Source organism: Rana temporaria, chromosome 3, assembly GCF_905171775.1.
Source record: "Rana temporaria chromosome 3, aRanTem1.1, whole genome shotgun sequence".
Lineage (NCBI taxonomy): Eukaryota > Metazoa > Chordata > Amphibia > Anura > Ranidae > Rana > Rana temporaria.
Window position 1 is genome coordinate 217,129,072 of NC_053491.1, and position 25,723 is coordinate 217,154,794.

Consider the following 25,723-nt stretch of genomic DNA (forward strand, 5'->3'; position numbering starts at 1 on the left):
CTTAAGTGGTTTAGCAATACAGCCTGGTCATTTCCCAGTCCACAGCCTATGATTACACAATAAAATAGCACCAGACTGATAAAGCCATCACTGTACTCTCTCCCCTGTTAGCATGTTCCTTGTTAGCGCATACGTATGCAACACACTGGATTGGCTCCTTATGCTGGCCTTTTTTCCCCCAGACTAAATTATACTGCACAGATGATTACAACAGTTGGACACCAAGCCAAATTCGGACACTGAATTGATACAGATACTGGACACCAGTTGCATTTACAAATACATTTTTTGTGAATACATAACTGCATCCATTGACTTTTTTTTTAAATATCTGTTTAAAGTCGAACTTTAATGCTTTCTCCACAGAAAAACATCTTTAAAGGATGTTTGCTGGCCGATTGTTTCCTTTTGCAATTATTTAGTTTGGAATACTGCTTAAATAGCTATGTCCTGTATAATAAATATCCGATCCCTGGGCTGTCTTACAAAGACAAGAGACATTTCCTGTTTTCCTATACTATAAATGCTACTAACTAAGGAAGTTTTATTTTTTTCAATACTAGCCATGAGGACTAATGTCTTGGAGTTTTGCATTGTTTCCTTAGTGGCTGTACTTATAGGAAAAGGTTGTCCCCCCATTCACTCTGTGATTTATATGAGGAAGAAAAGAAAAACAAAATTAGAACGTGAAAATGTTGGCATGTCTGGCTGGCACTGATAGTGCAAGTGAATCATGGCACTTGAATTTTTCAGTATTAGAAATGTACTTGACATTAAAAAAATGTTCTAAATCAGTTGTTGGTTAATGGTTAATAATTGATGAGGACCAGTCACCAATGGGCATTTGTGGGTAACCACTCATAAAAATTCCGACAAGAAAACCGTGGATTTTTTTTCCCCCCCGACAGAAAAAGTCAGATTGGGCCTACACACGGTCAGAATTTCCAACCAAAAGGTCACATCAAACTTTTCTTGTCGGAAATTCTGATCGTGTGTACGCGGCATTAGGGGAGTTTGGCTGGGGTTTTTTCCTGGCTCTAAACGCTTTTGCATATTTATGTACCACCCCCTAGTGCTAGAGTAGGATGCTTTGTGTTAGTGTAGGTACATTTTCAGGCTTAGCTTGTAGCCAAGCCTGTGTGTTTTTTTCTGAGTCGGGTGAGTGATTTAGGTAGGCTGAATGACTCAGCAGCAGCTTCTCTGGTAACTCCTCCCCGTTTGCTGGAAACGTGCAGAAGGTTCCAGAAGCAGTTAGGAGGGGTCTGAGAAAAGCTTTCTGGAGTATTCTGAGGGCCCTGACCAATCCCCAGCAGAAGGGTTGACAGGGGGCAGGCTCCCTCAAATACTCTGGGACAGCCCAGGAAGGACAGTGTGGAGTTCTGGTGGAAGATGAAGATAGAGATGGAGTTTTAGGCTGTCGGGCCTTTGACAGTAGCTCCCCAGTCTGGGGGGGGGGGGTGAACTCAGGCCTGGGCTCTGATGCGGAAGGGACCCCTCTTCATGACATACACCCCTGACCAGGAGGCACAGGTGCAAGGAGAGAACAGCAGGAGAACACTGCCAGGCAAATATCCAGGGAGAAAGAAAGCCACGTGAGCTAGTACGTGTTGCAGTCAGAGGACTGAGAGGCATGCCTGAAGGGACTGGGTGCAAGCAGTCTGAGATGACTGCGGAGAAGTAGCCAGGATGGCTAGTGAAAGAGACGGATGAAGTCAGGTGGGCTGTTTGTGCCTGAAGAGGTGGTACTGGGAGAAGTAGCCACAAGAATAGGACAGCTAGCACACCAAAGACCTCTATTTTTGCTGCACTACCAAAGAGACACACAGTCCCTGCCTGCAAAGGGCATTCACAAGGATCTAACTGAGCTTTTGTTAGATCAAACAGTTAGTGTTAGCTGGTCCTGGGAAGCAAGTCTGTGCTGGAGGTAGAAGAAAAGTGTGTATATACCAGATGTGTATAGGTGGAGTCCCTGAAGAGTTTCTACTGACCAAATGGGCATCCCATAACAACCCTTTCCCATCAAAGTTTAAATCCCCTAAATAAAAAAACAAAACAAAGCTGCAAGGATTGCTTCTTGTCTCAGGAGTAACTGAGAAATGTATGTGCCTGGCTGTGCAGGGTGGGAGATAACCAACATTTACCAGCAGCTCCTGCGGGGGTAGGGCTACATTTACACGGCACAAGGGTCACTCCATCCAAAAAAGCCGTGCAAGTTGTGTCCATGCACACATAGGCAGGTAGAGGAATTTAGAGGCATAAAAGAAACCCCACAGCTAGTGCATCCAGGAGCAGCACAGTTTTGCCAGAAAAAACGATTGATGTGCCTTAACACATGTAAAAAAAAAAAAAAAAAATTACTGTATTGTTATCGTTTTCCCTTTACAAATGATATATAGCTCCAGATCATCTAGCATCATCATTCTATAAATGCTTCTGCATATTTGACTAATGACTTCATTAGACACTAATGTCATTTAGTTTTATGACATGGATGTTTGCACACATAACTGTTAACCGCCAGTAACTAGTTATCAAGATATACATACCATTAAAAATCAACCAACAGAGATGTTCCTGTGGAAGGACAACCTGCATGATGAGTTGTAGAAAAGACAAAATTCTAAGGCATTTCTTTACAGATTCCTGGTTTTGAAGATTAGCATCACTGGTCTTCACCAACTGGTACATGCAAATACATCTGCCTTGCAGGGCATGGAACTGAAAGAAGTATGACAATGAAGTTAGTGAAATATTCCCTTGTGTTTGGTAAAATATTAACTTGGAATAGTTGCATTCAATCAAAAAAAGGCAATCAAGTATGAAGACCTTTAAAATCATAGAAAAGGACAGAGTGGAATGTGATTTCTAAAAATCCATTACTTACCAACATGAATTACTATATGAAGGCCCCTGATTTCCTGTATATAGTTTGTGTTACATGGGCATGTACAAATTATTACCAAAACTGCTCAATTCAGACGCACCATATTTATGCTGGTACCAATCCATGTATATGAAGGGAAAAAGTGTCTCTTCTTGTCTCATAGCGTAATTTTCTGCGGTGTGGTGGAAGAGTGTTTTTATTTCAGTCAAATCGTTTGAGGCCAACACGCTAAGCTAGAGGAATAAAATACATAGACAAGCTCTCTAGTCAACCAAAGTGTTTAGGTGGTGTATATGTTTAGTATTTCTATTGCAAGATGCCTCAGAATTCATGATTGTGTATCAGAAGAAAAGAAAATCCACACACCAATGAAGTTTCTCTCAAGAGGGGTGGACCTGGGGGTAGGACCATGTGCTGAAGCTTGTTGGCTGATTAAAGTATAACTAAAGGCGAAACGTTTGCTTTGCTTTTGGATGGGGTGAAGAGGGATTAGAAATACCTGTCAACCCTTTCGCTATTTTCCTTTTCCTTCCTTATATTTTTCTCTCTTTATCAGGTTCACATAGCGTTACTTATAATTGAATTTCTTGTTTTTTATGACGTTCTTAACCGTTGGAATTTTCTCTTAATGCCGTGTACACACAACCGTTTCTCATGTCATGGGAAAAAACAATGTTTTTCTCAACGTGATTCCTCTCAAGCCTGCCTTGCATACACACGATCGTGATAAAAAATGCTCGAGCAAAGCACGGTGATGTACAACGCGTATGACGGCACTATAAAGGGGAAGTTCCATTAGAATGGCACCACCCTTTGGGCTAACCATGCAAATTTCCCTTCTCATAACTTGCTTCTGAGCATGGGCGTTTTTTCCCCCGTCGTTAAAGCCTACACACAACCTTTTTTCACGTTAAGAAAAACGTCGACGTGAAAAACGACGAGAAAAAATAGAGCAGGTTCTAAATTTTTAATGCCCATTTTTCTCGTTTAGAAAAATGCTCTGGAGCCTACACACGATCGTTTTTAACGACCAATTTAAAAATTGCATTTTTCTCGTCATGAAAAACGGTCGTGTGTACGCGACATCACTTGGAAAATGAGAGCGATAATCCCTTAACGCTTAGTTTATTAAGATCTTTAGATATTCCCAAATTATAATTATTTTGAGACTCTGTTATTCTACCATAGTCTAAGTTTAGACAAATTTGTTTTCTTAACACTATAGGAAATGTCTCACTGAGGTGACAATCTCTTGATTAAAGTACGAGACAACTTTATTTTTAGTCATATTATAATGTTATACTGTACCTTACTATTGTATATCCACTTCCCGACGGCCGTACGACTATATACGGCCGCCGGGTGGCTCTACTTCTCTGGGAGGCCGTGTTTTTACGGCCGCCCCTTTTCGCGTTCCCCGCGCGCGCTCCCCGCGCGCGCAGCGGGGAACTGCTGTGCTGGCCGTGTCCCTTGGACACAGCCAGTCACAGATCGCCGTGAACGGCCAATCGGAGCGGCCGTTTCCTAGGCGATCTGTGCGGCCAATGAGAGATGATCTCATATGTTTACATATGAGATCATCTCTCATTCCCGGCTCTCGCAGACAGCGGTGCTGTCAGGGGAGAGAGGAGACGGATCTGTGTCTCTTGTACATAGAGACACAGATCGGTCACCCCCCCAGTCACCCCCCTTCCCCCACAGTTAGAACACTAATTAGGATACACATTTAACCCCTTCCTCACCCCCTAGTGTTAACCCCTTCCCTGCCAGTCACATTTATACAGTAATTAGTGCATATTTATAGCACTGATTGCAGTATAAATGTGAATGGCGCCAAAAACGTGTCAAAAGTGTCCGATGTGTCCGCCATAACGTCGCAGTCCCAATAAAAATCGCAGATCGCCGCCATTTCTAGTAAAAAAAAAAATAATAATAATAATAATAATAATTCTGTCCCTTATTTTGTAGGCGCTATAACTTTTGCGCAAACCAGTCGCTTATTGCGATTTTTTTTTTTTTTTTTACTAAAAATATGTAGAATACGTATCGGCCTAGACTGAGGATAAAAAAAAAACGTAAAAAAAAAAAAATTGAGCTACTTATTATAGCAACAAGTACAAATATTTTTTTTTTCAAAATGGTCGCTCTATTTTTGTTTATAGCGCAAAAAATAAAAACCGCAGAGGTGATCAAATACCACCAAAAGAAAGCTCTATTTGTGGGGAAAAAAGGACGTTAATTTTGTTTTCGAGCCACGTCGCACGACCGCGCAATTGTCAGTTAAAGCGACGCAGTGCCGAATCGCAAAAAGTCCTCTGGTCAGGAAGGGGTTTAAGTGCCCAGTAAGGAAGTGGATATACTTGTATCGCTTTTGAACCTGTTCCCTGACTTGTGAAATTTCAATAAACAAATATGACAAAGAAATATCTGTCAAGTTTTTTATTGTTGTCTGTGCCCCCATTAGGGAGATTCACCCTCTCTATTTGTCCTGTTTATCATTAGTATTTAAAAGAAAATGTCACATTTTAGGTTGTCCCCAGAAAAGTAATAGAGGGGAAATCGTTCAATGGGGACACTAGTTCTGATGGCCTGGGGGTCCCCACGGGATTCCTTTAATTTACAGGGATTTCCTTTCATCTCCCCAATGAGGGATATATGGCAAAAAATAAACAGGAGTTATAGCTCTCCCTTATTCTATTCAAAACAAAAATAAAATGCCTATAATTCTACTTTAAATCTTAAAGATTGTGAAGACATGATCCGCGTATGGCTTTTCTTTTTGAAAATACTGAGCCATGTGTGCAGAAGTGATGAACTCCAAACCAGCACCTGATTCCTTGACTCTACAAACTCCAAACTTGTTTGCAATTTGACATGCTGGATACATGACCAGGCAAATAGGAAGGGTGTATTTTGCCTAGAAATGTTTGTATTATTCTCCATCTCACAGTGTTGGAAGTATGATATTATGCCTGATAATCTCAGCGTGTGCCTGCACATACCTTACATTTTTAGGAGACCCTTTTCTGTGATCCCAGGGGCCCCAAACACAGGACTAAACACAAATCTCAGCTAACGGCTGCCATTAGGTTGCCATTGTGAGAATAAAAGCCCATGTCCTGGAATGTACAATGGAGACAGTATGCCACAGGTGATATTTGCATATTGCATAGCATATTCCCACACTCAAGGCACACTGATAAAGTTCCCACAAGAAACCTTTTCAGTTTTCAGGAACCTTTTTTCCCACACATTGACAAGGCATTACAAATCCACGGGCATATACTGTTAATATAAATGTTGCATTGTCACTTACTGTCACTGTCATTTTTTATCTCCTAGAATACAAGGTCAACCTAGGGGAGCAGTAGCATAGGAGGAGATCTGCAGTTCCAAGGTTTTAACACGATGAAGTGCAAAGCAAGCATAAGCACCTACAAATACTGAACCACTATGCATCTGTATGTACCAAGTAGAGGTAAACATTCTGAAAGCATCACCAAAAAAAACACTTTTTTTTTTTTTTTACACCAAATGCCTTATTTAGGTCCCTTGCACATAGGGTCATGTATCTGCAGTGTGTCCACCCTGGCACTTCACTGCAGCTGTGCCCGCGCCTGCTGCACTCAACCTGTCAAACCCTATAGAAAAGTCAATGGCAGGCTGCAGCTGGATGGAGCTGAACTCTGTACCAATTGGCGCCAGCTTTTAGGGTCCGTAACCTTGTCCCTAAACACTGGTTCCACACAGTTTAACGTTCAGCCCTGACCAGCCTCAGCCTGCCATAGGCTTTGACAGGCTGACTGCGGCGGGGCTGGACGCTCCACCTATTCCTCCCAGGTGCAGTAAAGTGCCAATGTGTAACGCCACTGGCGTTATCTTCTATAAAACGAGCGCAGCCCTACCTCAATCCGTCGGCTGCGCTCCTCTCTCTGCACTGGCCGCGTCACTTCCGCCGCGCCAGTGTTTGCGTTCCACGCTGGAACGCGGAAGCGCGCCCCAGCGTGCTCTGCCGTTTCCCGCGCCCAGCTCCCTATTTAAACCTCCAGGAATGACGGCAGGGTGTTCCGCTATTCTGTTGGACCCCTGCCGTCACCCAGGACCGCTCCTCAAGACATCTGTGCACCTGCTTCCAACAAGGCACAGACTTCCCATCCAGGACTGGGATCAGCTCACCCTGCAGCCCTCAACTTCCAGGCATTTCCATGTCAGCCTACACACAGCAGACCAGCTTGTAACCATCCCTGATTACAACCAGCAGTACCGCAAGTATCTCTATTTTCAGATATAAACATTACCAGGCTATATTGTGCTGTACTTCTAAGGGATTTCTCCTCTCACTTGCATTACCTGTTTTGAGACCTGCCTGAATATACATGTGCTCAATCTGAGATAGCCATATATTGGATTCATTTGCATTGATTTTAACCAGATACTCTAAATAGTAATACTGCAATCCTGAATATACATTTACCTATCCATTCATAGACTCTGGCATTATCTGTTACTGCTAATTTGCAAGCTTATGAATTAATAAGCTCTTTGATTGTATTGGTACTCGATCTGAGGTTGTGATGATATAAACCATTAACTCTTAAACCATACAATAGAGTGACTAATTGGTTTACACCTGAGAAACCTCCGCTGCTGAGATCCAATTAATCAGAACATACAAAAATATATATATCAGGACAGGATCGTCACACAATGGCACCCCTGTGTGCACAGCAGGTGGAAAGCCCTGTGTGGAAGGGGCCTTCGTGATAATGTATCTTATATTCCCCAGTTACTAAGACAGCAGCTTTCTCTTCACAAACACAATTACCTTGTTATTATTTCATTTTATGTTGCTTTGATACACTGTATATTGACACAAAGTTACAGTGTCAAAATCAAAATTAGAACAAAAACATTCAGTAAGACATACTCATATGTAACAGTTTACAAACTGTGCTTGATACTAGGCAAGGTTCGCACATCCATCCTGCATTCTGTGTGTAGGCAGGCCATTTATTTCAGTATGCTGCTCTACCTGCTTCAACGCAGGTAAAAAAGTCCTTGACTCTTTTTTTTAAATCATGCTATGCCGTAGCACCATACCATTTGGCACACATGAAAACACACCACAATAGATGATCTATTAAAGAATCAATGGCACCCCTGTGTGTCTGCTAAAGAGCAGCATGTTTTGCCTTCGGGTCGTGAATGTTCATGATTTTGTGAGCATTCCAGCCCCATTCCTACCTTTTGTTATTCTGTAGAAATAGCTGTTTATTTGTCTGTGTCCATGTGAAAAGTGAATGGGATTGACTTTATAATTATCAATCAGCTGCTGCACTTGTAGAGTTCTAATGAGGAAATTGTCAGGGTCTGCATTCCTTTAGATGTGACTTCCCTTTGGGAGTATCTCACCAAAAATGTACTTTTTTTTGTTGCAGGGGATACCAAAAATCTAACATGTATATTAGTGGTCTGGGAAAATCAGTAAGTCAATCACCAAAGCAGGAAATTACATTTTTGGCGAGTGCTATGTACACCATCTGTGTACAGAACACCTCCAGGTTGCCATATTGCGTTTTAACAAAAAATTACAGCACTGCAGATTGAAAGGCAAAGGGAATTTTTAATAACAGCCAATTACAATATAAATTTTGTAGCAATTGTATACGCTATGACTAAGTGCCAGGGAAGGTGTGAAATGCGTTAGCTGAAGTTGTACTTTTCACCATACATTTTCTGTATGGACTGTCATTTTAAAAGGTTGATTGCATTTGCATTTGTGTGGCTACCCGGACTTTCTTTATCACAATTGTATAAGCTATATAATTTTTGTATTTGCTATTTTTTCACCACAAAAGTGGAATTACCCTTAATATTAAGCATATGCTGAACTGAATTAGTTCAATATGAGTAGGGATGAGCCCGCTGTTCGCCTGTTCGCCAAATAACGAACAATTTGGGGTGTTCGCAGCAAATTCGAAAAGCCGCGGAACACCCTTTAAAAGTATGTGGGAGAAATTAAAAGTGCTAATTTTAAAAGGTTAATATGCAAGTTATTGTCATAAAAAGTGTTTGGGGAACTGGATCCTGCCCCATGTATCAATGCAAAAAAAATATGTTTTTCTGGAGCAGTGATTTTAATAATGCTTAAAGTGAAACAATAAAAGTAAAATATTACTTTCAATTTAGTACCTGGGGGGGTGTCTATAGTATGCCTGTAAAGTGGCGCATTTTTCCCATGCGCAGTCCCTGCACAAAATGACATTTCTAAAAGGAAAAAAAGTCATTTAAAACTACTCACGGCTATAATGAATTGACGGTTCCCGGCAATACAGATACAAGTAATTGAAAAAAATGGCATGGGTCCCCCCCAGTCCATTACCAGGCCCTTCAGGTCTGGAATGGATTTTAAGGAGAACCCCGCGCCAAAATAAAAAAATGGCGTGGGGGTCCCCCCAAAAAAAAATCTATACCAGACCCTTATCCGAGCACGCAACCTGGCAGGCCGCAGAAAAAGAGGGGAAACGAGAACCGTACCAGGCCACATGCCCTCAACATGTGGAGGATGTCCCCATGTTGATGGGGACAAGGGCCTTGTAACAGGATGACCCGTGACACCCAGAGACTTTTGAAGGATGGGGGAATACTCCTGTGCCAGCGGCCCTAAGAACTCTTGGGTCTAAGTTCACCCTGTGCCCCTTTTGGGCATAGGGTGGCTAATCATAATTCATGTATTACATGAGATGGGACATTAATAATAATTCATGTTTGCAGGATGTCTTGAGATATCACAAGTTGTTGGCTATTCAATGTGGGGACACATTCTTTTGAAAGGTGTTAATTGGATCTACCCCTAGACATTTCATTAACCATTGTGTAAGGCTGTAAAGGTGTTAATCCAGGTCTGCTCCCAGACCTCTAATTATGTATGCTAAATACTGTTTTGTGTGTGGAATGGAACTTGTCAACCTGTCTGTCGGAGACAGAACGTCTGCCTAACGATGTGGATTGAAGAGATCATTGTGTGATGGCGTTTTGTTTGAGTTCTGTTAATGAAGCAATGTGCAGTGATTAGATCATGATAATTATAGGCCGGCGCCGACATGTCTAGAATGATTAGTAATTAGCTCAAAAAATGTGATTGAAGCCCCCCACGGTGTGATGTGTGGGTGGGGAGTTGATTGTTCCTTTCATTCCTTGTACTGCATAAAAAGCTGAGAAGAATCCATTAAAAGTTCAGTTCATATTTTGACGCAGTAACAGAGCTTGTCAGTCTCGTTATTGAGGGAATTCTTATGGAATGGATCGGGTCTGCCTGTTGGTTGGAGTGTCGATAAGCTGTCTTGGATGTGATGGGAGGTCGTAAACGGTGGTGACCGTTACAGGCCTCATCCCCACAACCCTTGCCTGGTGGTTGTGAGGGTCTGCGGGCAGGGGGGCTTATCGGAAACTGGAAGCCCCCTTTAACAAAGGGGACCCCCAGATACCACCCCCCCCCCCCACCAATGTGAATTGGTTATGGGGTACATTGTACCCCTACCATTTCACAAAAAAAGTGTAAAAAAATAAATAAAAAAAAACACAGACATACTGTAGCTTGGGACAAGTCCTTTATTAAAAAGAGGGGAAAAAAACAGCGATGTAATCCTTCCTCAAACCAGGATACAGAAGAACACGCCGCCCCGATCCGATTCCGCCTGCAATGCATACTAGCACATTATTTCTTTAACTTGCAGAGTTTTATTTTTTAAACATGCCCAAGTTTACTGCGACTTTAAGCAGTTTGTGAAATCAATGGAGTTTACTTTTAAAGTTTAGGGTTTAGCTTCAAATGTAAAGACTTCAAGTGTTTAAAGACTCTCACCCACTTGTGTTTTTAGGGCTTTTATGCCCACTTTTCATTAAAGAAAACTTCCTGTACAGAAGGGTTTCCCTCAGAACTTAACCCACTTCAATGCTTTCAGCCTCCTGGCTGAGAGGCCCAACATGGGCTATACAGGCTACATGCCTGTTCCAATACCAACTTTCACTGTGCCCAACAGTGACCCACTCACTTCCCATCAGACCACTGGTCTGGTCAAAGCACCCGACTATCATGTCTTGACAACCCCCCCTTGTGGGTCTGTTTACACACACATATTGCTCCCTGACTCTCATGGGGAGGGAGGAGCACTGGCTTGATTATCTCTTGTGGGTAAACATTCCCCTGCCAATCAGTTTCATACCTGCTCAGGCACCCTTTAAGTGCCAGTTTACACCAGAATCACACAGAAACTCGCTTTAAGTTCCTGTGCATTTCAGTGTGATGCAATTTTCAGTCCATTCATATGAAAGAGCTGAAATCACACTGGATCTCACCAAAAGTAGTGAATGCGCTACTTTTAAAAAAGCACTGTGCTTGCAATCTGCATTTGGGGTATCATTAGGAATATAATGACAGCAACAGCAGATAGCACACCCAGCGCATTTGGAATGTGGTATGGGACACGCACATGGAATGCGGTTTTCCCCAATTGTGTTCCTGTGTGAACCAGTACTTACTGCTGAATCGGTCGCTAACTGCTTCTTAAGACAGTGACAGGTCACCTATCCATCACAAAAGTTTCTTAGATCAATTTGCTTCCACCTCCATGTGAGGCTATATTAGCTAAAACGTAACTCCATCCAAAAATAAAAGATAAAAAATCCATAGCCCATTAAAAACAAAATAACAAAACTCCCTTTAGAAGCAACAGTCAGAGATTTCCCCTGCAGTACTTTCTTCTTGCCACTAGTCCTGTTCTGATGGGCAACATTATTGAACCCACTCCTCCTGAGCCCAGTTCATACTGGACCCACCCCAGCCTGTTAGTGGAAGGAGAAGCAACACAGTGATGGGCTCATCTATATGACACTCTGCTTTCTCTTCCTATCAACATGCTTCTTGTCAGCACATAAACTGGTTTCTAGTGCCGCTTCTTCTTTTTCACACTCAAGCCATGATGTACAAGGACTGCAAGAGGCATACACCAATGATTACAGAGCTGCATTAATTTTTTTTCTTTTTTTGTCTGTGTAGCGTTCAGTTTTAATGCAACTAATTTCTTAGGAAATAGAAAAATGTGAAGTAGGCCTGAAGAATTCGATGTGCTCTGAAACTTTGATAGTGCTGTTATAAACATGTTGGTAACTTTAGGTAGAAATGGTTTGGTATACGTCTAAGGTATACGTTTTAGAAAAAAAGCCACTGACCCAGAGGTTGGTTTATTAGAGTCAAATAGGTTTAATTTGCAAGGAGATTCTCCCTTAGCTTAGTGAATGAGATGAAGCTCTGCTGACTTCCACCATCCAATAACTTTCAGGCAAATATACCTTGCAAGGTGTATTCTCCCCACATTCTTTTTTTTTTTTCCCCATAAAATATTCTCCCCACATTCACTAAGCTAAAGAAGCACTCCCTTACAAAGACAAAATTCCCTTGCAAAGTAAACAACCTATTTTCAATTAGTAATTTCAATGCCAATGATTGGTCCAGGCAAACATCAGTCTTACAGCTTTACATTGTTGAAAAACCAACATAAGTGGACCAAATTTATTGATGCAGCAAAAGATTTGGGAACCTAGAAACATAGAAAAGCTATGGCAGAATAAAGTCTAGGTGGACCATGCCCCGTTTTTTTTTTTTTAATTATCAGTTTTTGTACTTTACCTTTGATTAAGAATTTGTGCCTATTCAACTAAAGGAGCATTTGTGGGGACTTGTCTCTCTAATTCATCCCAACGCTGCGCAATAGGGTTAAGGTCAGGGTTCTCTGCAGGCCATTGGAGTTCCTCCACACCAAACTCATCAAACCATGTCTTTTATTTACCTAGTGCGAGGCTTTCTCCCTGGTGTGGAGAAAGCCTCTTGAGGAGGCGAGCAGGAGTGTCAGGACACTCTCTACTTTGCAGATAGAGAAAGGAGCTGTGTGTTAGTGGGCGTCCTGACACTCCTGCTTGCCCCCTCAAGAGGCTTTCTCCACACCAGGGGGTGGAGTTACAGACATAGAAAAGGAAGTGAGGATTTCTCAGACGAAATAAGGACATTTAAAAGCAAAATGGAAGGATGAGGTAAGTGAAGGAGGATTGCACTAAGGTAAAGGAAGCTATTTAGGGAAAAAAAATTTTTACCTTTACAACCCCTTTAAAACAAAAACATTTTTTTTTTTTTTTTTTTTTTTAGTGCTAAAACATTATCAGCAAGCAGAACACTATACACATTTTTTAGCTCCTTAATTAGTAATTAGTTCCTTCAATTAGAATTCATCAATTGTACCTGCGTTTAATATGTAAATAAACATTATACATACCGTCAAACCAGCATTTTTGTCATCCGTTCCAGATGGAAAAAATGTAGCCTTAAATTTTTCTACATCTGTAATTTCATCAATGTCAGCTGAGCAAAACTGTTCCAGATAGCGGCCGTAGCACTGAAAGAGTGCCAGTTTATATTCCTGGAAAATATAAATGAGATATGTTGATAATGAATTCCCCAGACCTGCGTGGGTTTCCTCCAGGTACCATGGAATACTAATGCAGCGTACACACCGTCGTATTTTGTCTTGTAAAAAAAACGTTATTTTTTCTCATTAAAAAAACAACGTTTTTCAAACTTCATTTAAAAAAAACGACGTTGCCTACACACCATCGTTTTTTCAAAATGCTCTAGCAAAGCGTGGTTACGTACAACACGTACGACGGCACTCTGTTCCATTCAAGCTCGCATCATAACTTGCTTCTGAGCATGCGCGGGTTTAAAAACATCATTGTAGCCCACACACGGTCATTTTTTATGACACAAAAAAACGTTTTGCCCACACACGATCATTTTAAATGACGTTTTTAAAAAAAAAAAAAATTTCCATCACAAAAAACGACCGTGTACGCGGCATAACACAATGCTAAACCACTGCTGGTTTCATTTGTTTCCTCCCAAACTGCTCCAAGTGTATGCATCAGTCTGGTGGAGATATCCAATTATGAGCTCAATCAAGGGACAGAGAGTGACAATAACCGATTTAAGTGAAATATGTTGGTGCCAAGTGACAACTGTAAAATGTTGGATTTTCGGTCACTTTCAGATATCAGATGGAAATTTCTTTCCAACCACAGCAGTAAAAAAATCAAGGGTTTAACACGTTCATACTCTATCCAAGACTTCAACAAAAAGTATGGCGTTCGATATGATTTATATTATTTGTGACCATAAAAGTTCTACTTCCTGGCTTAAAAGCATAATTTTCTCACTAGGGTGAATGAAAGTGCATCAGTGATATACCGTATTATTCATCAATGTGCCTAGAATAGCTGGCTTTATGATGACTAATCTCCTCCAAAAAATGCAGCACAATTTTATGATAGCCTTCATTAGACAGTATGCATGATAAAAAGAAGAAAAGTGAAATGTATTTGACTTGATGGATACATTTGCCTGTGAATAACCTTGACTTACTGTGATCTGAACAAGGCTATCTCCAACCTTAAGAAGCTTTTCTTGATAATACCAGGCTGGCAGTCGTGGTTTATACTTGACCCAAATATGAAACAATGTACTTGATCTGGAAAAAGAAGAGGTGTATGTTAAAATGCAAATCTAATGCTATGAAAAATCATTACATTTCCAAAACAGAAGTCATGTGAGTTATTTCGGTTACTGCTTCACGCCAGGTGATTACTGGTAATGGATCGATATGCAGACATATTCTATGTGGTACAGAGCAAGGGTCCTAAAAGACGAGGGGGCAGTAGGCTATATTTGCATTTGTTTTAGCTGACTGAGGGAATTAAAGAGTGTCACAGGCTTTTGTCTGTAAAGCCCCGTACACACGACCGGAATTTCCGATGGAAAAAGTCAGACTGACTTTTTCCATCGGAAATTCCGACCGTGTGTATGCCCAATTGGACTTCTTTCAGAGGAATTCCATCGTAGTTTAAATAGAGAACATGTTCTCTTTTACTCCGATGGGATTTCGTCAGAATTCCGATGTTAGTTTGGCCGGGCAAAAGCCCAATCGTGTGTACGGGGCAAAATACTCTAAGCTGAGAAAATTGAGCAAATTCTGCTCCTAATCAACAAAAGGGAGCAATATCCTATGATAATTAGGAGTAATCTGCTCTGCTCTATGCTGTGTCTGTAACAGATACAGCACAGATCAGTTCAACTGGAGCTGCTCGCTCTGATCCTCTTACCCTCCCTGCTCAACTGAGTGTGGTAGGGAAGTCAGAGGGTTGTTAACTATGTAAGCTTGGCTCGTGCAGTTTATCAATACATGGGCAGACAGTCATGCGAGTTGTCTGCAGTCCACATCCCATACACCGGGTCTGATCTGGCTTGGATGTGTGTCAGTTTTATATATTAAAAACCACTGCAATCTCTTTGTTTCCCTCTCTAACAGAAACTGGCATGGGTGGCACAAAAAGACTTGAAACAGTTCTGTCTGCTTAGGTAATGTGGCACACAACAAAACATTGTAACATACTTATTTTCTTCTATAATTGCTAATATTAAAAGGGTGGTAAACTCACAGATGGCCTTGGCACTAGCAAACAGGAACTATGGTGAACCTGAGCGTCATCAGAACACATTGTGGTTCCATACTGTGAAGCAACACACACATACATATACACTAGGGATGAGCTTTGAGTTCGAGTCAAACTCATGTTCGACTCGAACATTGCCTGTTCGGCGAACAACGAACAATTTGGGGTGTTCGCGGCAAATTCGAAAAGCCGCAGAACACCCTGTTAAAGTCTATGGGAGAAATCTAAAGTGCTAATTTTAAAGGCTAATATGCAAGTTATTGTCCTAAAAAGTGTTTGGGGACCTGCACCAGGGGACATGTATCAATGCAAAAAAAGTTTTTTAAAAGGGCCGTTTTTTCGGGGGCAGTGAATTTAATAATGCTTAAAGTGAAACAATAAAAGTGAAATATTCCTTTAAATTTCGTACCTGGGGGGGTGTAAAGTATGCATGTGAAATAGCGCATGTTTCCCGTACTTAGAACTGTCTCTGCACAAAGTGTCATTTCTGAAGGAAAAAAAAGTCATGAATTGTCGGCCCCCGGCAATTCAAAGAGAATTCATTCATAAAAAATTAAAAAAAAGGGGGTTCCCCCAAATTCAATAACCAGGCCCTTCAGGTCTGGTATGGATATTAAGGGGAACTCCACCCCAAATAAAAAAAATGGTGTGGAGTTCCCCCAAAAATCCACACCAGACCCCTTATCCGAGCACATAACCTGGCTGGCCACAGAAAAGAGGGGGGGGACAGAAAGTGCCCCCCCTCTCCTGAACCGTACCAGGCCACATGCCCTCAACATGGGGAGGATGTACCCCATTACCAATTCACATAGGGGGGGCCAGGATCTGGGGGTCCCCTTTATTAAAGGGGTCTTCCAGATTCTGATAAGCCCCCCGCCCGCAGACCCCCACAATCACCGGGCAAGGGTTGTGGGGGTGAGGCCCTTGTCCCCATCAACATTGGGACATCCTCCCCATGTTGAGGGCATGTGGCCTGGTGCACTCTCTGTTCCCCCCTCTTTTCTGCGGCTGGCCAGGTTACGTGCTCGGATAAGGGGTCTGGTGTGGATTTGTGGGGGAACTCCACGCCATTTTTTTTTTCATTTGGGGTGGAGTTCCCCTTAAAATCCACACCAGACCTGAAGGGCCTGGTTATTGAATTTGGGGGGACCCCACGCTTTTTTTTTTTTATGAATGAATAGCCGACGCTGGGTTAATAGGAGTACATTTACATGTACTCCTGTGACCCAAAAGAGAATTATGAAGGAAAAAAAAGTGTATCCACACTTCTCGAGTGTGTTGTTGCCAAGTAATGTCTTAACACCTATGCCTTATACACACGATCGGGATTCCCAACGGGAAAAATAAATAAACTGGGATCTACCAAGAAGGGGATACTGCCACATGTACATTACAGCTGGGCCAACCAACAACTTTAGAATAAACTTGTGCTTTGTTGATTCAGGACAAACAACCAGATTTGGGTTATCTCCCCAACCTTTGAAACAGCACCAGGCATTATAGGTAATACTTTGGTAATTCCAGGTATGGAGGAGCACAGCTCAGGGCTTTCCCTCTGCTTCCAGCAGATGAACGGAGCTGTGGAGGAACAGAAGAAAGGTATGTACAGTATATCCAGCTGTGGAGGTCTGCATTAAAGTAAACTTGTTGGAGGCGAATTTGGAGTTGTTGATGGAGGAACAGCATAGGTTCCCTCAGATTGATATTAGACATAAAATAGATGAAGCAAGATTGGCACTCAACCTCAGTCTTACCACCCAAGCTGAGAAACATATTAGCTGGTCTAAGCATAGGTACTATACCATGGGGGACAAACCAACAACAATGTTAGCCAGGAAGTTAGTACCCCAACCATATACGCCGACCTTACCTAAATTACGGTTATCCACTGGACATCTCACACAAAACCCTGAATTGATCCTCAAAGAATTTCATCAATTCTACACCAGATTGTACAGCCCACCAAATAAATTTGAGCCCTCCAGAGCCGAAACGTTCTTTTGCGATATCCAACTACCTAAACTGACGCAGGCCCATATGGAACTGATGGACAAAGATTTTACGGAATCGGAAATTAAAATGGACATCAAATCTACCCACCCCTCCAAGGCCCCAAGGCCCGACGGCTTTACTGGTCACTACTATAGGAAATAAAGAAATCCTCGATCCCCACCTATGTTCTTATTTTAATGATTTGAGACGTGGAAATAAAATCCCCAGTCATGAGAATGTAGCCTATCTAAATGTAATACCGAAGCCAAGGAAAGATCATGGGGACTGTGCAAATTACCGCCAGATCTCCTTGATTAACCACTAAAACCGCTGGACCAATATGCTGCTAAATGCCCAAAGGCGTTTTTACAATTCGGCACTGCGTCGCTTTAACAGACAATTGCGCGGTCGTGCGACGTGGCTCCCAAACAATATTGACGTCCTTTTTTTCCCACAAATAGAGCTTTCTTTTGGTGGTATTTGATCACCTCTGCAGTTTTTATTTTTTGCGCTATAAACATGTTTTTAAAAAATGCAATATTTTTTACTTTTTGCTACAATAAATATCCCCCAAAAACATATATAAAAAAAATGTTTCCCTCAGTTTAGGCCGATACGTATTCTTCTACCTATTTTTGGCAAAAAAAAAAAAAATCGCAATAAGAGTTTATCGATTACTTTGCGCAAAATTTATAGCGTTTACAAAATAGGGGATAGTTTTATTATTTTTTTTTTTTTACTACTAATGGCGGCGATCAGCGATTTTTTTCATGACTGCGACATTATGGCGGACACTTCGGACAATTTTGACACATTTTTGGGACCATTGTAATTTTCACAGCAAAAAATGCATTTAAAGGGGAGTTCCAGCCATTTGTATGTTTATTAAAAGTCAGCAGCAACAAAAAGTGTAGCTGCTGGCTTTTAATAAACAGGCACTTACCTGCTCCAGCGCTCCGCCGGCCGGTGCTCCGCTCCTCTCCCCCCCTCCCCGGCCGGCGTCTTCATTTTCAGTGTGGGCACCCGGCCGTGACAGCTTTCGGCTTCACGGCCGGACACCCACTGCGCATGCGCGAGCGGCACTGCGCATGCGCGAGCGGCGCGGCCCGGCGCCGTGTAATTGGCCAGGAGATCGCCTAGGACCTGTGACGTGTCCTAGGCGATTGCCTACAGCAGCCACTTCCTGAAGGCGATTAAGCTTAGTCGCCTACAGGAAGGAGGAAGTGGGACAGGAAGTCCCACTCGTGCTGAAGCCCCCACTCCCCCCCCCCAAAAAATTACATGCCAAATGTGGCATGTAAGGGGGAGAGGAGTGGGTTAAGAGGAAGTTCCAAATTTGGGTGGAACTCCTCTTTAAATTGCATTGTTTATTGTGAAAATGACATTTGCAGTTTGGGAGTTAACCACAGGGGGCGCTGTAGGAGTTAGGGTTCACCTAGTGTGAGTTTACAACTGTAGGGGGGTGTGGCTGTAGGTCTGATGTCATCGATCGAGTCTCCCTATAAAAGGGATGACTCGATCGATGAAGCCGCCACAGTGAAGCACGGGGAAGCCGTGTTTACATACAGCTCTCCCCGTTCTTCAGCTCTGGGGAGCGATCGCGAGGGGGCGGCTAGAAACGAATAGCCGCGCCCTCGTCCCGGATTGCTCCCCGCGGGTTTCCGACCGCCGCATGTAGCAGGGGGGGTCCCGATCGGACCCCCGACCCGCGGAAAGGCGGGGACGTACATGTACGCCCATATGCCTGTACGTGCCATTCTGTGGACGTACATATACATGCGGCGGTCGTTAAGCGGTTAATGAAGACTTAAAATATTAACTAAAGTGTTAGCCCTTAGATTAATCACTTTCCTCCCACACTATATTCACCCAGACCAGGCTGGTTTTGTCCCAAATCGACAGGCTTCAGATCAAACCCGCAGGATAATAGACTTAATTTCGGCGGTCCAATCACATTGGGACGGCAAGGGGCCGAGGCGGGGAATGCTGCTTTCGCTGGACATTCGGAAGGCGTTCCATTCCCTCTCCTGGGATTATTTGTTTGACGTCTTAAGTCGTTATGGCTTTGGCAAGAGATTTCTGACCCTCCTGCGGACGCTGTATGATACCCTGTCTGCTTCCTTAAAGCTTAGGGGATACTCCTCCCAGTCGCTTGATATCAGAAGGGGAACTAGGCAGGGATGTTCGTTGTCTCCGCTGCTATTCGCTCTAGCCATTGAGCCTTTGGCTATCAGGATTCGTAGATGTCAGAATATTCGGGGGATAGCTTGCTGTGACTATGAACATAAATGCCTACTTTTTGCAGATTACCTTTTACTGGCTCTATCTTCACCGATCACCTCCCTCCCCAATCTATATGCAATTTTGCAACCTTTTTCCAATATTTCTGGGCTTAAAATTAATCATAGTAAATCCAAGGCATTAAATCTATCTTTGCAGAGTGCCACTCAGAAAACGTTAGAAAAGTCCTACCAATTTTTATGGGAACCGGAGGCCCTTCCATATCTTGGGATACATCTAACCTCCTCCATCCAAAGGCTATATAAGAAGAATTAACCCGCCCTATTCAAACGGTTGACTGAGAATCTGGCTAGATGGCAGATTCACCCCCCATCGTGGTTCGGCAGACTACACTCAATAAAAATTAATGTGTTACCAAGGATACTGTATTTATTTTGCACCATACCTGTGCCACTGGTTAGAAAGGACCTTCAAATATTTCAAAATAAAATATTTCAGTTCATCTGGGGAGACAAGAGGCCTAGAGTGAACAGAAGTACGATGTATACCCCAAAACTAAAAGGAGGCCTTGGCCTGCCTGATTTACAGAAATATTTATATGTGGCCCAGTTGGCCCAACTCTCAAGGTTTCACTCCCAACAATCCCAAGCTATGTGGATGTCTATGGAATCCTATTCCTGTCGTCCTGAATTAATATCTCACATTATGTGTCTTTCTATGAAGGAGAGACCGGTTATACTATGTCCTACTCTCTCCTTCTCACTTCAAATATGGGACAGGCTTACGAGATCACTAAAATTCAAGTCTCCCCACAATCCATTACCGAAAAATCGGGAGTTCACCCTGGGCCTCACTCCCCTTGCGTTCGAGTGGTGGACTAAGAAGGGCCCAATACGAATAGCTGACCTTTGCGACCACAAAGGTATGCTATCCGAACGATCTCTAATAGACAAATATCAAATGCCATCCACTGAACGCTATAGATATACTCAAATACACCATTTTGTTCAAACTGTAGCTCGCAAGGGCGATTTAGCAACATTAACGCCCATGGAGCATCTATGTAGTCAGTATGACAAAATCAGGGGTCACATATCTGCTATATACACTATTTTGATGCATGTCTCGACTAAACTTAATTATATGCTCCAATGGGAACATGATCTTCAGGAAACCCTTGACCTTGAAGAGTGGCACACGTTCTCAGAGATGGCCTCACGTTCGCTTATCAACACCTCAATAACAGAGGCCAAATGCAAGGTATTGTTGAGATGGTATATGGTGCCAGTTAGATTGGCAACCTTTGTACCCAGAGCCACCTCTGGGTGCTTTAGAGGATGTGGCCAAGTTGGATCCACCTTTCATATATGGTCGACTTGCCCCAAGGTCATGAGATTTTGGATCAGGGTCTACAATTTTATATACACCCTTACCCAGATTAATCTGACCAAATCTGCAAAACATGCACTTTTGGGTGGTGCGGTGACAGAGGCCTCCAAGCCCCAGAGGCGGCTTCTCACATTTATATTCATCTCAGCTTAAATAACTATAGCCAGGAACTGGAGGTCTGCTGCCCTACCATTTGACCAGCTTAGACACAAATTGTCATGGCTTATGTTAAAAACGAACGGTTAACTGCAATGGTACAAGATAAGATGAAAGTGTTTCATAAAGTTTGGGATCCATGGATTAGATACCCGACAAATGACCCCGGGATGCTCACAACCTAGAATTATTCCCCAGAGATGGGTCTCTGGGCACGGTGCTGTGGTTCACCCCACCCCTGCTTTCTCCTTTCAAACACAGCCACTGTGCCAATTGTCACCACTATGCCCCTCAATTGTCGCCACTGGGCCCATTGATGCCACTGTGCCCATTGATGCCACTGTGCCCTTAAATTGTTGCCACTGTGCCCATTGTCACCACTGTGCCCATTGTCACCACTGTGCCCTTTTTTCGCCGCTGTGCCCTGTAAAATGCACTTACCTTAATCCTTCCACGTCCCTCGATGTCTTCTCCCACCTTGGTGACGCTTCAGCCAATCAGGTTACCGATAACCAGAATCTGCAAACCTGATGGGCTGAGATGGCCGTCAGTCTTATCCAAGGAACGCACCCCGTACGCTCCCTGGATAAAGCATCCGGGAGACGGGGGCTGTACTCGGAAAGCCTATCAGAACCGCTGGCTCTGATAGGCACTTCCGCACAGCCCACCAGCTGCCGTTATTCAGGTGGTCGGCGCTCAATGTCCGGCCACCTGAATAGACCAGCGGCAGCTGGCAACAATAACATACATTCATGCAATGCATGAATGTATGTTATTTTCAGTGGCGGTGCGGAGCCAGAGGGAGAGGCGCTCCAGCACCCTCTATGGACGGACCGCCGCTGCAGAGAACTCTTTCTTACAAGCTACTGAACTCTAAAATTTGTGTCATCAATTACTGAATTCGGCATTGCAAACAGTAGTTTGTAATGCAAAGCTCATTAATTTGTAAAGCAGAGAAGTCTGCCTTACATATTATTGAACTCTGCATTTCAGAATACTTAAAGCCGTTGTATAGTCCCAGAAATTTTAAAAAAAAATTGTCACCTGTAAGGCAAAAGGTTGTGAAATACTTGCCTTAGAACGAGGCGTCTGTAACTTACCTGGTCCACACCGAGGTAGCTGACATATTGCCTCGGCGTGTCTTCCGGGTATCGCGGCTCCAGCGCTGTGAGTGGCTGGAGCCGCGATGTCGTCACTCCTGCGCATGCGCGTGGGAGACTTCTTTCCAGCAAGGTCCGGCGTCTGCCAGGCCTTCAACCAAGAAACCCCTGTGCGCATGCGCTACTGCAGTCAGCGGCTCATTGCAAGGGGAATATCTCCTAAACAGTAAAGGTTTAGGAGATATTTTTATGACAGGGAAAAAAATTCCTTCCTGACCCCTTGAGAGGCGATCGGGCGAACCCTGGATCAAGTTCTAATAGTTTTGAGAAGGGGAGAGTGGGGCTGGGTGAAGGAAGATGGCCGCCGATCAGGCAGTAGGGGCCAGGCTGGAGGCTATCAGATTGGGTGGATCGGTGCTGCTGGGGAGGACAGGATCAATGGCAGGGAGAAAAAAAAAAAGGTACTCTTCAGGGGTAGGGGGGGGCTTTTCTGGGCCATTTGGGCAGTTAGGTGAAGGTTGCCGGGGGAGTGGAAACGGCGCACCGCTAGGCCGCGGATGGCGGCTGCCGCGATTCTTCACAGGCCGGCGCGGACGCCCGAAAAGGCGGAAATTGAGCAGGGGAGGAGGCGGAGGGATGCCAGGAGTAGTGGTGGTGTGGGGGTACAGGAGAGGGATGTCTCTGTGGAGCTAGGGAAGCCAGATGGGGGGAGTCTATCCGGGCAGAAACCCGCGGCTTATCCTTAAAAGGATGGCCGCAACTCACCCCCGGACCGAGGATCAGGAAGATGGACGGCGATCGGGTAAACGCAGGGGCTTACCCGTGATGTTGCTAATCCTGGGACCTGGAAAGCTGGAGTTGTTTTTGTGTAGCAGGGAGCAAGAGCAGCTGTCCTGGATCCTGGGTCTTGGAGGAAAGAAAAACACCTGCCTGCCTGCCTAGCTGTCTGCTGCTCGGAGGGAGTGTGCGGGGAGGATGGAGTAGTGGAGGTCAGGTGAGAGGCGCTCTCAGGCACACGTCCGTCTACTAGACCAATGTGCCTGCTGACTGTCTACAGGACTCTCTGCACGTTCTCAGAGTTCAATTAGAGATAAATATGACATCTGGGGTCAAAAAGACCTCCGATCTCATATTTGGACTTAAAGCGGGGTTCCAACCACAATTAGCATTTTTTAAATGTATGTCCTTTCATCACTATTTTACACTATTTTACAATCCGCCACCGCTCCGCATAGTTATTCAAAAAAGATAGTTTATAAAACTATGTCCACACCGTTGTCATTTTGCGTGTGGGCATTGTGAAGCCCACAAGCACTTACTTCCTGGAAGTCTTGGATGGGGAGTGATAATTAGGTAGCGCACTGCATCCTGGGAAATGATGACACACATTTCCCAGGAGCATTAGAGGGAGATGATGTCAGAATCCTAGGTGATACCAAAGGCAGATTTCATGGGACCGCATAGCAACAGGCATTTCCAGATGAGTAAAAATATATATATTTTTTCTTTTTTAGGTCTAATGAGCATAATAATGGAAAAAAAAATTGGGATGGAAACTCCACTTTAAATGCATTAAAGGAATAAAAATAAATGGCCCTTTAAGATGTATGGGTGTAAGTGACGTTTTGACATTGTTTCCGCCCAGCTATGGTATGGAGACGGGTGGGAGGCCCTCTCCCACCACTGATAACGGTGATCTTGCGGAGAATCCGCCGCAGAGACCACCATTGTCGTAAACCGGACCGCCCGCTAAAAAGATGGATACCTGGGTTATGGCAGCAGCTACTGCCGTTACCGAGATATCCATCTTTAAATTGACGACGTATATATATACAGTGGGCGGTCCAGAAGTGGTTAAATGTATCTAGTTAAGGACACTAGATATCTACACATGCCCAAAAAAACTTCATAATATCACACAGGATGTGTGTAGCACATCCAGCCCTTCTTGTTCTGCTGCCATAACCCACCCTTCAGCAATTTTGAGCTCTGATTAATGAAAGCCTGGATTTGCTGTATACATAGAGTAGCTCTGGTAGCCATCTTTCTCTGTGTTTATCAACACTGTTTAGAAGTGAAATAGAGTGATAGAAAGTAACATTGTTACTGTTTGTATCTACTCTCTTTCATTCTTCTTCAAATGGATCAGCTTCAGTCTGCATATGATGTCAGTTAAAGCAGCCCGACAAGTAAAATAAAAAAAGTCAGTTGTTTTTAACACTTTATTAACTAATAGTTTACCTTAATAAACACTAAATTAATGCCTTCTTCTTCTCCCATAAACTATTATTTTCCTTCTTATTCTTATTTACTTTCTATTTTATTAACCATTATTTTTACACTTTTTTTATTCATATTGTAAAGATTTTTATTTATTTTTTCAAAAAAGCACAAAATTAAAAAAAACAAAAACACTTTATTTTAATTTGTAAATAACAAGGTTTTATAACAGAATCATAATTTTAGTGTATTTTAAGCCGGACAAATGACAGAAAAATGGCTGTACTTTTATCTACAATAACACTATTTGTTTTCAAACTAACACTAGTCAACAAATAGAAAGTTTTTTTGTTTGTTTGTTTTTTTAGAAAAGGATGCTTGGTTGTCCTTTAAAACAAAAAATATATGTTGTATGGATGCACTGAAAACTGGGTTATCACCGTTTTGCCGCAAATAAAAAGGTGTTGATAATGGCATGCTGCGTCCCATCGACTTCAATACAAAAACGCTGCCTAGTTGCTTCACTGTAAAATTGTGTCCTATTGACTTCAATGCAAAAATCGCATTCCATTGACTTCAATGCAAAAATTCTTACTTTTAAATCCAATGCAAAATCGCCAGCCATATTAAAGTGATTGTAAAGGGAAAAAAATATATAAAAATAAAACATTTTATACTTACCTGCTCTGTGCAGTGCAGTGCAGAGCAACCCCGGTCCCCTGCCAGCGTTCTGGGCCCCTCCCCCTTGCCGAGTGCCCCCAAACCAAGCCGCACGCTGTGGTGGCAATCGTGCGTACTCGCTCCTGACCTGGCTCTCTGCATCAATAAGACAGACAGCACGACTCAGCACCACCCCCTGCTTCTGCCTCACTGGCTGTGATTGACAGCAGCAGGCACCAATGGCTCCTGCATCTCAGCCAATCACTAGGGAGAGACCCGGAAGAGCCTTGGGTCTTGTGCACATCACTGGATGGAGATTGGGCTTAGGTAAGTATTTGGGGGGGGGGCTGAGAGGAAAGCTGCATACTGATGTTTTTTTACCGTGATGCACAGAATGCGTGAATGTAAAAAAAAAAAACTTCAGCCTTTACAACCACTTTAATTATTTATTTATTTTCATTTTAAAAAAAAACTGTCCATTTTAGTTTCAGTTTTTCGGCCAGGTGCATTCTGAATTTTTGGT

At 43.1% G+C, this 25,723-nt stretch overlaps 1 protein-coding gene across 1 annotated transcript in view; it reads right to left on the reverse strand.

Moving 5' to 3' along the window:
• Window positions 1–25,723, reverse strand: part of CFAP54 (cilia and flagella associated protein 54) — a 533,435-nt gene that overhangs the window by 502,333 nt on the left and 5,379 nt on the right. The window contains exons 2-4 of the mRNA XM_040344233.1: window positions 14,355–14,460; window positions 13,213–13,356; window positions 2,547–2,718 (exon numbers count right to left, since the gene is read on the reverse strand). Coding sequence (XP_040200167.1) covers window positions 2,547–2,718; window positions 13,213–13,356; window positions 14,355–14,460 — 422 coding nt within the window. The remainder of the gene's footprint in view (window positions 1–2,546; window positions 2,719–13,212; window positions 13,357–14,354; window positions 14,461–25,723) is intronic.